The sequence below is a fragment of the Malaclemys terrapin genome, chromosome 10 (genome assembly GCF_027887155.1).
Source record: "Malaclemys terrapin pileata isolate rMalTer1 chromosome 10, rMalTer1.hap1, whole genome shotgun sequence".
Classification (NCBI taxonomy): domain Eukaryota; kingdom Metazoa; phylum Chordata; order Testudines; family Emydidae; genus Malaclemys; species Malaclemys terrapin.
Window position 1 is genome coordinate 44,179,963 of NC_071514.1, and position 12,990 is coordinate 44,192,952.

The 12,990-nt window shown below is 48.6% G+C and overlaps 1 protein-coding gene across 9 annotated transcripts in view; it reads left to right on the forward strand.

The window, feature by feature from the left end:
* BBS4 (Bardet-Biedl syndrome 4) overlaps positions 1–12,990 on the forward strand; it is a 119,475-nt gene that overhangs the window by 84,395 nt on the left and 22,090 nt on the right. For 5 of the 9 annotated variants that reach the window (XM_054041742.1, XM_054041749.1, XM_054041744.1 and 2 more), the window contains 4 exons: positions 1,087–1,156; positions 6,112–6,253; positions 7,347–7,557; positions 10,609–11,681. In XM_054041742.1, the coding sequence (XP_053897717.1) occupies positions 1,087–1,156; positions 6,112–6,253; positions 7,347–7,557; positions 10,609–10,760 (575 nt within the window). In that variant the 3' untranslated portion in view covers positions 10,761–11,681. Of the gene's footprint in view, positions 1–1,086; positions 1,157–6,111; positions 6,254–7,346; positions 7,558–10,608; positions 11,682–12,990 lie in introns of those variants that run through there. The other 4 variants (XM_054041745.1, XM_054041747.1, XM_054041748.1 and 1 more) reach the window with 1 other exon arrangement.

Sequence of the window (12,990 nt, forward strand, 5' to 3'; positions counted from 1 at the left end):
AAAACGTTCTTATCCAAAGCGCTTTACAATAGTTAGTTAACGGTACAAACAATATTTGGAAAGATTATTAAGTGGTCCACTGAGACACTCAGCGATTTTCAAGTGGTCTGTGGAAAAATAAGTTAGACTACAAAAACAATCAAGGTACCTCACTTTATTTTCATTTACTTCATAAAAGGATAAATAGGCACAAGTCAGATATTAGGAATGGCAATATACAAAAACCTGTAGGAGAACACTTCAACCTCCCTGGACACACAATAGCAGATGTAAAGGTAGCCATCCTATAGCAAAAAAAACTTCAGGACCAGACTCCAAAGAGAAACTGCTGAACTTTAGTTCATTTGCAAATTTGATACCATCAGCTCAGGATTAAACCAAGACTGAATGGCTAGCCAACAACAAAAGCAGTTTCTCCTCCCTTGGTGTTCACACCTCAACTGCTAGAAGAGGAGCCTTATCTTCCCTGATTGAACTAACCTCATTATCTCTAGACTGATTCTTGCCTGCATATTTATACCTGCCTCTGGAAATTTCCACCACATGCATCTGACGAAGTGGGAATTCACCCACGAAAGCTTATGCTCCAATACGTCTGTTAGTCTATAAGATGCCACAGGACTCTTTGTCGCTTGAAGTCCTCAAATCATAGTTTAAAGACTTCAAGTTACAGAGAATTCACCATTTTCTTTCCATTTTCTTTCTTTACTGCAGTTGGCTGGGTGTGGGAGGTGTTCGTAGTGGTATTGGTTTCTGCATATAAGCAAGGCATGCCGTGGAGTGGGCATAGCTAGCTACAAAAATCTTGATTGACAGGTTTAATAGGAACCTTCTAACTCAAGAATGTTTGTCCCATGCTTTCAGCTAGCTAAACAGTTTAAAATCAGTTTCTCTGGAGGTGCCATTGCTGTTCCTGATTCTGATGCAGGGGCTCCAAGAGCAGTGGAATAAAGCATTGACATTCAGAACTATCCTTTGCAAATAGGCTCTATGCCTGGGAAAGCAGAAAAATCCATTTCTGAGGAGTGCATTGGAGGCTTTGCATTGCTAGTGAGCTTATTTGTGTTCCTGTGTTTCTTCGGACAGTGGCTCTGACAAACCTCGAAGATGTTGAGAATGCTAAACGATCCTATGAGCAAGCTGTAGCGCTGGACCAGTAAGTCTTAATCGTGATGGTCATTTGAGCAAGCCGCTTCCCCCCCACTGCTTATCTGTTTCCCTTTTTGTCCCTCTGGTCTCTTTCGATCGTAAGTTCTTCAGGGCAGAGGCCATCTCTCATTAGGTCTACATTCGGCACCTACAGCAATGGAGCCCTGATCTTGGTTGGGGCCTCTAGGCATTATGTTAATACTGATAATAAGGCTATAAGGAGAGCCATCACTAATGGTAAACATTTAATCTGTAATGGCCACAAGGTGAACCACACAGCACCAGTCTTTTAGTCTCCTCTCTCAAGAGCTGGATGGCAGTGGTGACGGGTAGTTTTCCTCTGTGGAGCCTTAGAAATGATAGAAGTCCCAGAGCCTATAAAAAGAACAACAGGGTTTTAAATACGTTTGATATTTTAGTGCAGTTGTGCTCTGCAAAGTGACCGTGGACACAGCCCCTCACTCAGCACATATGTATTGAGAGTTGACCTGTTCGCTTTAGTAGCAAAGTTCTTTCCTCTATTAGCCCTACACAGCACTGGGAGAGACAGCTGGAGTCTCTTCCCAATCATGCATCAGCAGAATTGTTAACTGTGGTCAAATCGTGTGGACAAATCCTGCCCTCAGTTTCCACTACAACCATGCAATCTCATTGAAGAAATGGGGCCTGCATAATGTTACTTATGAAGAGGTGTAGGGAAGAAAATCTCAGGCTGACTTAGGGAACCCGATGAGAATTTGCAAGGCTGTTTGAAAGCTCATAAACTGAGCACATTTAGACAGGAGTTATTGAGAGACAAGGTACACAGTTCCCCACTGTGCTCTTTTTACTGAGTTGCTTTTCAGAGTAGAACTGCACCTTTGCCAATAACATGTCATAGGTAACTTGTGAACACTACACAATATACCTACAATAAGGGAGCACGCTGCATGTCTGAAACAAGCATTCAAACCAAATTCACTGCCCACCAAGTCCTTTATCTTTCTCCCAGCTTTCAGAATCAAAGCCCTCTGTGATTTGTCAGGGGATCAGATGAGTTAAGGAGCGCATTCTGGCTGCTTGGTAGTGTGTTCTGTGGGTAGATCAAAGCGCATGAATTAGAATTCAGCTTTACAAATGCTGCCTAACTACCTGGCACTCTCATGATGCCTCAGCCATGTAGAATTAGCAGAAAAACAAAACCGCATAAAAGCTGACATTAAAGCCAACGGCTATTGATTGCTGGGAGGCAAACTCAGGCTATTTAAGCCTTGGATCTCTGTGGTTTGTTCAGTTGACATCCCTTGTACTTTCTCCAGTTTTCCCATTCCCACGGATATTCTCTTCTGGCATATCTCACACAGTTTGTCTGGGGAGATGACTACAGTTTCTGTTTCCATCTCCATAAATAATTTTTATAGCAGCAGCAGCGTGATATTTGCCCTGGGTGCCAGACTGAGGTCTGGAAAGAAAAGGAGCTTGTGGGTGTCTTTATAAAAGATGTCTCCTCTTTCTGGCAGTGGCTAATATATGGGTCTCCTTTCTCCCATTGCTTCCTTAAATAATGATTGTCTTACCTGTCCACCTCCTTCTCTGCTCTTTGGAGACAGCTCATCTAAATCAGCTCTCGCTTACCCCTACCCCAGTGTTTTTTGCATAAATGTTGTTCTCCACGGTGTATCTATTTCCTGGGCTTTGACAGAGGCAGTGAGGTTTTTAGATGTGGGATCAGTTCTTTGGGAATAGCTTCTGTGTTGAAGGAAGTTAATAAGTTAGGTCCTAAACACGATCAGATCACTTTTTTAACAGTCTCCTTTGTTATGGCAGTGTTGCATTCCTTACCCATGACACATAGTCATGGCCTAAGTTCCTGCTAAGCTGCACAGCTGCCTATTATACAACGTGCTGGCGCTCAGGGCTGTGGCAGGGAGAGATGCCTCTCCTCAAGCTCCAGACCTGCTGCCGCACCCCTCCCCCTTCCCCCACCCAGCCTGGCCCCGGACCTGCCGCAGCCGGGGGAGAGGTGCCTCTCCCCCCTAGCCCAGGTGCTGCTGCGGGGAGACAGAGCTGGGGGGAGGGGAGTCAGCTCTCTCCACCGTAGCCCCAGGGAGCCCTAGTGCATCCCAAACACCTCATCCCCAGCCCCACTCCAGAGCCTGAACCCCCAGCTGGAACCCTCACCCCACCCCGTGTCCCTACCCTCTGCCGCAGCCCTGAGCCCCTCATCGCCCGCACCCTCAGCTAGAGCCCTCAGCCCCACACCTCTACCCTCTTCCCCAGCACTGAGCTCCTCATCCCCTGCTCCACCCCAGAACCCGCACCCCCAGCCAGAGCCCTCACACACCCCAACCCACACCCTGCACCCCAACCCTGAGCCCCCTCCCACACTCTGAACCCTTCATCCCCACCCCACCACATGAATTTGTCGTCACACATCACCTCCCTATTGGTGCACATAATAAAATTTATTCTGCACATGGGTGGGAAAAATTAGAGGGAACACTGGTAATGGTCTGCACACAGTCTGATTTGCTGCTTATCAGACAATGTCTGCAAAGCTTCAGTCTCCAGCACTTGAACCTTTCACAAAGAGTGTGGCCTCTGTCTTGTAGAAGAGAATAAAGGTGCTGGTCTCCTTGGCCAGCACCAACAGCCTCTTTTCACACCAGGACTGAGTGCCAGCCCCCTCACGCGACTTTATTGATCAACGTTCAGAAGCACTGCCCACTTGCTCTGCATGTGTTGCGATGGATGCAGATGCTTCATCCTTGCTCTTACATGCAAGGTCATTCTCCCTGGGGGAGAAATACAACTATAAATTGTGCCTCTAATCCACTCGCTTATTAGTCTCCCTCCCCTTGGAAGGTGATTTTGATTCTAAAGAAGGCCTGGCCAAACACAGCCCATGGCTCTGTATCTCTCAGCCTGCAAGTCAGAATGAACTGCAAGCATCAGGCCACTTGGATCAAGACAGAGCATTGCCTGCTGGGACCTGTTGTCTCAGTGGATTACCTGTTTGTATCCACAAGGAGGCAGTCACTTTGCTCAGTTTTCTACAAAGCTTGTGCCGAGTTCAGACTCCTAGTGAGTTGTCAGTGCAGCCCTCAGGCAAAATGTGGGAATCTCAGTTAGAATGTAAGCTGTGTTATCTATTCAAGGAAGAAAGGGGACCTGGCCACTGATGTCCATAAACCAACAGAGAGCAGAGGGAGTCAACTGTTTCGCTTGTTTAGCTTGCCCACACAACTGGCACTGTCAGAGCACTGCAGGGACTGCCAGAGGGAAAGGTACTGCATGGGGTTACTGTGCGTTAACTAAGAGCCTGGAAGTTTTGGAGACTGAGAATTCTGGGAGCCAAACTGCGTTTCTGAAATAAACACTCAGCATTGCATCCAGAGAGTGGTAGGACCGCACTGCACAGCACTCCAACATCGGGGAATGCCACAGTGACGGTGCCTCTTTGTGCACACACATTAAGACAGTCCTCAGGTACAGGACCACCGACTATTTCTCTTAGACTGTATAGACATAAAGGAGCAAAGTTAATCTTTGACACATTTTTAACATTGTCCTTGTATGGAACTTCTTACAGACTTTTGGCATGGAAGGGAAGGAAGATGGGGAAAAAAGGATGTGAGAGCTTTGTTCTGTAGCATCCTGAGGCTCTGCTGGCTTGTCAAACACTGTCAGTGGCATGTGTCAGTTCCAGAACCTGGAACCATGTGGCCTCACGCCACCAGCTTGTCTTGTCCCACAGTTGTGAGGAGAGAGCTCTTCTCCTGCAAATCTTCAGAGCAGCGGAAGCCTTATATGGATCAAAGCAGGGTTCTCCCAGCACAGTGTAAATACCCCACCACACTGAACCACTGTGCACTTTGAGATTTGCGGGTGTTCAGACAAGGGGTCCATAGGATGCTTCCTACCGCCTCCTGTTGACAAGCAGCCTGACTTCGCAGCTGCCAATTCACTCAGCTCCGCAAGGGGCAGAGGATGGGAGACATGGAGGAAATTTGTACAAAGGTGCCACACAGTGCAGCTCCAAGCACCACTTAGAGGCACTTACTCCAGCTGCAGATCTGCTAAGGAATGCAACAATGGGGCTCCCCTCCAGTGGTCCTTGCATGGTCCTCGGGTACAAAGACACTTGGCCAACCAGGTTTAGCTTGGAGAGAGGGACTTTAGCAGGAGGCTAAGCAGTCGGAGGAGCCATTAACATTGAAACCAGGTTTGCGTGGAATACTTCACTCGCTCAGTGCACAAAGTTCACTGAGCACAAAATTTCCCCACCAAACTGGTGTGTGCCTGCTGCCATTTTGGAATAAGTTGTATACAACTGTGCACACAAACCCAATTTGTGTTCATGGCTCTCCTGTCAGACAGGCTTCCCCAGCTGCCTCCATAGCTACACACCTGCCAAGAAGCACAGAAGCTCACCCTGCCCTGGTGTTCTCTATTTGCTCTGCAGCAAACCCACTCTTAGCCAGAACACACTCATGCACGCTGTCTCTCTGGGGCCATTCCTGCACCCCACTGTAAGGGACAGTGCCAGCCATTTTGCCTGTAGAGCTCATCCCAAATGTTGCACAATTTTTTAGTGGGTGAGGAAAGTGTATTATTTTTTCCTACTTCAGAATTGCTGAACCAGATGTGCTCGGTCTTTCAAAAACAACTTGCTTTCCAGCAGAGATCAAGCATGGAACATTACATGTCAGCCTGAAAGGTTAGGAGCAGCAGAAACCAGGGGCTTCAACTAGAAACAGCTGAACAACCTTAACGGTACACAGCACTTGCTTCCCAGGAAGGTTGCCATGGTTATATGCAGAGTACCTGGAGGCTGTTTCGTTTAGGCTGTGTAGCGTGGGATCTTCAGCTTTGCTGGGTGTAGCCAGCTCGGCACAGTGCTAGTATCAGGTTCTCACCTGAAATTTAAGAATGTTACTCTTGGCAGTGTATGTTACTGATCCTGTGGGCTATCTGCTGCAGGTGTAATCCCCTGGTCAATCTGAACTACGCGGTGCTGCTCTACAACCAGGGGGATAAGAAGGGAGCACTATGCCAATACCACGAGATGGAGAAGAAGGTCAATGCCCTGAAAGAGAACAGCGCTCTCGACTTTGATCCTGAGGTACGTTAATAAGAACAGCCAGCTGGAAGCAAGTAGCTGGTGATCCTGTGCTGTAAGAGGACTTGTCTGCATGGTGGGGTAATGTGCTGTACGGGGATGGGGGGGATTTCTGGAGTGCACTGATGTGGTGCATTAATTGGTCTTAGTAGACCCTGCTGGGCACACTGAAGGGTCCCTAAAGGTTCTGAAGTGCATCCTAACTGGCTCAGAACCATTAGGGAACCTTCACTGTGCCTCAGGAGGGTCTGCATGGCCGAATTAATGTGAACCTTTCAATGCTCTTCGGAAACTACGCTTCCGTACAGCATGTAACCCACCACATAAACAAACCCTGACTGGTATCCAGTGAGCAGGAGGGTCCCTATACCTTTTGGGACCAGAGTCCAGTTAATAGAGAATGGGTCAGTTATCTAGACACACCTAGCTGGACCAGGTGCCCAGTGAAAGCTACTTGCTTCATCTCTGCTATTAAAATAGGCTTTTCAATCTATGAACAAAAAGTCAGGATTCTTTCTGAAGTGAATGGATTGTCAGAGCTGTGCTTCTCTACAGCACTGTGGCTATGCTAGCCAGTTATGTTCAACTCTGTGCAGTGTATTGTGACACTGGAATCTGAGCTCGTAGCTCCTGGTAAGAAACAAAATGCAGTGTCTCCTTCCAGCTCCCATCCTCCAAGTGTTGAGATTTGGGGAAGAAGTCAGTGACCTCATCTGAAACCTTCACAATCAGCTCCTCACCCAGGTTTCTCAGGGCTGAGTGTAGAGTGTAGTGTATTGCATTCTTTTTCAAGAAAGGCAGGCTGTGCACCTTCAGCAAGGGGCACCATTTACTCCTGCCGCCTACCACCAGAGTGGAGGCCACTGTGAGTTGCCATCTCCTGTTGGGAAACCCTTACACTGTGTGTCACGTTCCCTTCAAGCTGGTCACGGCCATTGCTGTAAGCAGCTCTAGAGTGAAGCTGCTGCTGCTAAAACCCACAGATGGAAGCTGAGGCATAGTGGTCCCCGCTTGGACAGGCGCTGCTGCCCTGGCTCCTGCCGAAAGTGTTCCTGGTGGTGATTTTCTCCTCTGTTTCTTTCTGTTGCACGAGAAGATGGTGGATGTGGCCCAGAAGGTGGGAGCTGCCCTTCAGGCGGGGGAGAGTCTGGTCTGGACTAAACCCATCAAAGATTCCAAATCAAAGCAGCAAGCCGCTACATCTAGCAAACCCTCCAGCACTCAGCAACCTCTGGGCTCTAACCAAGCCCTGGGTCAGGCCATGTCTTCAGCAGCTGGGTATGGAAAGACTATGCAGCTTTCTACAGGTAGGTCTCTTTTGCATCTCTGTATGGCATGAGAGGAGAGGGTGTTGGGATTAGAGGAAGTATTCACTGCCAAGTGGGCACATCTGTCCCACTCCCTGTACCCTGGGATATGGAGTACAGCAAGACACTTACTTGGTGGCACATGTAGGCACAAGAACTTGGCATGTGACAAGCCCAACTCCATGAGTTAAGTGTGTGTGGAACAAAAGTGTTCTCTCTATGGAGTAGGAGCATTCCGTTATAGTACCGTAATGCTCCTGTGAGATTGCTGAAATCAAACAGTTTCTCTTCCTGTCCCAGCCATGCTGGCGAGTGGTGAGATCAGTTTCCTCCCTTGGCTCTGGGAAGGAGGTGGTGTTAACAGTGGGATCCCTTGTCTTCATTCATTAGAAAACAGATGGCTGAGATTGGAGGGGGCAGAAGAGAAAGGCAGGCTCCTGGTAGAGGGGAGAAGACTGAGGGGGGCCATCCTCTCATTCAAAAACAAACACTGGGCTGTTCCAGGTGACTCTAGCAGCAGCCAGACCCCTCCCTTTTAGTGAGTTCCATCCTACTGCAGATAGAAAATAGAATAAAATCATCATCAGTCAATGGGCAACAGCGAGACAGGCTACTCCTTGTTGAAGCTGTTGGGGCGTGTTGTGTTAATGTGGATGGAACAGATGGTCCTATAACGGAGTACACTCGCCTCTCACAAGCACCCTGGTCGAGTGTGTGTTTGTGCACCTGCAGTGTTCTCAATTTTCTCTGCTCACAGTGCCCCCTGTTGGCTACTGCGCTCCTCAGGCAAGTCTTTGGTGATGCAGCCCTCTGGCCGAGTCTCACTCTGTCCATGTGTGCAACAAACAAACCCCTCCCGGAGTACACAGTGCAAAATGTCCCCAGTGTCCTGCAGCCCTCCCTGGGCACAGTCTTCTAAAACAGTCCAGCAGGGCCCATCGTGGACCCTCAGTTGGTGTGTCCTCCTCTGCAGCCCTGCCTGGGTTCAGTCTTTAGCCAGTCCAGCAGGGCCCATCACAGTATCCTTGCTTGGTCCGGCTAGGTTGCAAGGCTCCTACTCTGGAACTGAGCAGTGCCCCAAGGGCTTCTTCCCTGGGAACTCCTTGCCCGTACTTGAGTCCTCAGTGACCCCAGCTTCCTGCTGAGCCACCCCTCTTGGGCTCAGTTCGCTGACCACAGCTCCCTGCTGAGTCAGTCCCAGTGTAGCCTGCTTCCGTGGGGTGCCCCAGTTCTAATTCCCTCCCTTCCCAGTCCCACCCACTACTCTGGGTCCCAATCCAGGGAACCTTTTAAGTATAGCAGCTTCATGCTGCGTCTCTTTAGTAATTGCTGCTCTACATTTCCCTGGGCCACTTCCCCATGGCCCAGCAGCCAGCTCCTTCCTCTCCCCCGGTTCCTGTCAGCAGACTGATCTATCCAGCCCGCTGCCGTTCTAGGCAGCTTGGAGGACCTTTCTATTGCTTTTTTCTGGGGGGCAGGCCCACGAGGCCTCCAGCAGGGGGCCTCAGGGCCTGGTCCACCTGGTCCCAGGTCCCAAAGAGTCAAAGGTGTGAACATGACTCTGAAACTGTCCAAAATGAAACAGCATTAAACACGATTCAGTGTTTGACATACAGAGACCTCAGCCTGCCCAGTACATGGCAAACACATCATTGAATGTCTTTGGAACCTTTCAGTAAAGATACAGAAAAAGAAGGAAAAACAGTTAAAGCCTTTGAAATGTAAAGCATTAAACAAGGCTTTTGTTTTAACAACAGCCCTTTCCTTTATCTGGAGAGCATTTTTAGAAGAGTTATTAACATGGTAATAACTGTCCTTTGGAGAGAAAAGAGAAGTTAGTTGAGCTGGGCTGGAGCTGCTGTTGTTGCTAAAGTCCGACCCCATTTCCTAAGAAGACAAAACAAGACACAAACAGACAAAAGAGGAGACAAAAGAACAGCAAAGATAAAAATGCAGCTTCTGTCTCTAGTGTTGAGTTTCACTTGCAAACTCACTGCTGGAAAAACACAGGCCCAGCACATGGTCCCATCAGCCATTCTGATACCTGGCAAACTTGTACCAGCCTCGGGCTGTTTAGGGCATTGCTTTTCATTTCCTCTCTGGGCACAGGCTTACAGCAGTATTGCAAAATATGCAGTCTTGGCCAGCTAGGCCAGACTCTTATTAGACAGAAGGGAAAAGGAGAGGGATAGGAAAGAGAAGAAATAACGTGAAGAAGGAAGAGAACACACAAGAGGTGACATGTAACATTTGTTGTGGGGGGCATGTGACCACTCCATGCATTGCCTCTGGCCTTTCCCACTCCCCCCATGCCTCCGACACCCGCTCTAAGCTGGCACCACTTTGCCCCCACACCCCTTACAACTCCTTCCCCACTTACTGTTGAAATGGTGTTTGTTAAGAACAGAAGATGCAGAGCTGGAAATTAATGAATGTGTCGGATACTAAGCCTAACTGGTGGACACAATAATGTGGGGCTGGGCTGGGGTATTCCACCCACCACTCCCTTTCTGAGTCCTTAAAAGAAAGATTTTGTGGGAAAAGTATGAAGGAACAAAAAGAAGCGGGAAGAACAATCAGAGGCTACTGGAGCGAGCTCCACCATCATGAGACCCCAGGCCTGCTTCATCCTGCTCCTGAGAGGTGTCCAGACGAGGCCAGGGAGAGGGACCCAGACAATATCACCACCTCTGCCAGCTCCAGCTGAATCCCAGCAGTCACCAAGGATGAGGGGACTTTACCAACAGCAGCAATAACAACAGCTTCAGCTCACCTCAACTAACTTCTGCTCTGTTTCCAAAAAAGACAGTTGTTGCCATCTGTGATACCATCAAAGAGACTGTCAAACCAAGCCTTGTTTAACACTGGTCAGTGTTGGACAGTGACTGGGCTGTGTTAATGCCTTTAGCCCATATAATCCATCCAAATTCATACAACATGCCTAGGTCACAGCACAGGCACAGCCTTTTGCTTTAACAATTAGATGCCATTTCCTGTGGCATAAAGAGGAGTGTATGGGACCATGGCTGTAACCCTGTGTTGTATCATCAGGTGCTGGAGCATCGGCTCCCCTTGCAAAGCCCCCGTCGCTGCCTCTGGAACCTGAACCGGGCTCAGAAACAGGCCCTGAAGAGACCATATCCCCTACAGAGCCCCAAGAATGGAGAAAAGAAAAGCGCAAAAGCAGGCTGACCACAGAATAGAACAGCAGCACTGGACGGGCTGGGCAGGCGCGGGGCCTGCTGGGCTGTTGGGAGCAAAATCCTCACTGCCACCCCTTAACTCAAGAGCGGGGAAGGGCAGCTGCCCCCAGCATGGCCTGCAGTGACTTCACCATACTGTGAGCTTAGGCAAAATGCAGCTGGATGCCGATAGTGACATTAGCACCTGACCTCATCCTTGTCTCAGTGATTCTTTGCTCCATGGCACCCAGAAGAGGTTCTGATGAGCTGCCCACTAGTGCTGCTGTGGGACTGCATGAGGTAATGGAGGTGCAATCCCCTCCTTCCTTGAAGGAGGGGCTGCAGTAGCATTGCACACAGTGCTTAGGTGCTGAATCACTGAGATGGGCTGAGTCAGCAGGATAGTTTAGCAAGGCCAACTACAGTGACTGTACAGCTTTTAAAGCAGTTGCTTGGATCAGCTCTCTAAATAGAGCCCAGAGAGGATCATGTCCCTTTAGCAAGTGAGCCTTTTAGCTGGCTCAGAGGGAACTCTACTAGCCCCCTGTAGTAAGGTCAGTGGAAGAACTGGAGGAGGGGAGAAGCTAGAAAAATTAACAGGACAAGTGAGTGGAAGCCAGATCAGTCCAAGGAGTGAAACAACCCTAAACGCAGGCCTGGAGGAGGGGCACCAGTTCAGGCCATGCTCATTGAAAATAATGTGAGAGGCTACTCTGCATTGCTCAGAGGGAGATGTGTGCAACCTGCATGCCTGTTTACCAAAGCCCAGCCTCTCATCAGGGTTGTCAAAAAACCTGGGGAAAGCATTTCCAGCCCCCTTTCCTCAGGCAGCTAGCTGCAAGGCCGCCTGCCCTAGGTTGGGAGAGGAGCTCCCTCCCTCAGAGCTGTTCGCAGTGCTGTCAGTCCTGCAAGGTAGAGGTGACGGATTGGGAGGGAGCAAACTTCTTCAGCATTTAGGTGCAATACAGTTAAACATGGGCAGAGGAAGACTTATTAATTTTATAAGCAAAACAAAGTTGCTTTAATCCCTCTTGTTGATGTACTACTTTGTACCTTACATTAAAACCCCTTTCAGACTAGGGAAGGGACAGCCACTTGTGATTGTACATAAAATAGGTGACCAGACCATGGAATGGTGGTGACTGTCTATACCTATGGGAAGGTAATCCTCCTGCCCCAAATACTAGTCTCCATGGTAGTGAACTGTTAATCTTAGTCTGAACGGTGCTTGTGGAAGCAGAGGAAGGAAAGGGGTGGGGAAAGGACTGTGAGGGCTGTTTCTAGCAGGTTATGAAATACATTTGCTACACTTAATTGATTCTAGCAGCTGCTGTCCCACTGACAGTTTCACAATGTGGTGGGGCTCATGAGGAGCCACAAACCTTGATCTTCAGAATAGAGGAGATACTTGAAGAGCTACACCCTACTTGCCCTGTCCCCAGAAGTGTGTAGCCCCTTTTTTAGGCTCCTCGATGCTAAGATCGTCTGATGCTTTTACAGTAGGGATTTCATGTTTACAGAGTACACACAGCAGTGGTATACTGAGAGATGTTTTAAATAGCCTTTGGGGAGAGGTAGGCAGAGAGGATCAAACAGAGCATTCTCCTTCTGTGGACTCAGACTGTGGGTCCTTGTTACTCTCGAGACTTGGGATGAGCGAAGAAGGAATATAACTTTGGGGAGCATTTTTAAATGTGTAAATATAGACTGTAGATGATGAGGATAATAAATGGAACTGGAGCTCAGCATGTGCTTTTGCATACAATGGATTCACAGTAGTACTCTCCAAATTTGACTTGGCTGATGGAGAGTGATGCAAGACTGGTAATGAAAGAAAGGTAAGTGTAGGGATTTTTCAGTGGAATTTATGCTGTTTTTGTTCCCCTTCCCCCCCAAACAAGCTGCTGCCCTGAAACATAATACTGAAGTGAGAGTTTTCCTTCTCTTTCCATCAATACGTATGTCAGAGGGAAACAGCAGCAGGTCAGAAAGAGCTGAGAGTTTGATTTCTAGAGCCCGGGGTGCCCCTGGCTTCTTTTAAGCACATCCACCCTGCAGACCAGCTTACACTGTCCATCTAGCTTCCACGTAGGCAAAAGACAGGCGTGCTAAGCCACCTCACAAGAACAGGTGCTAGAATAAGTAGAGCCCTGCAAATTTATATCCACAGATGAGGATATCCATGGATCATGTTTGCAAATACAAATTTTGTGCCCACATCGGGCTCTAGTAATAGGCTCTAGGGGAAAGG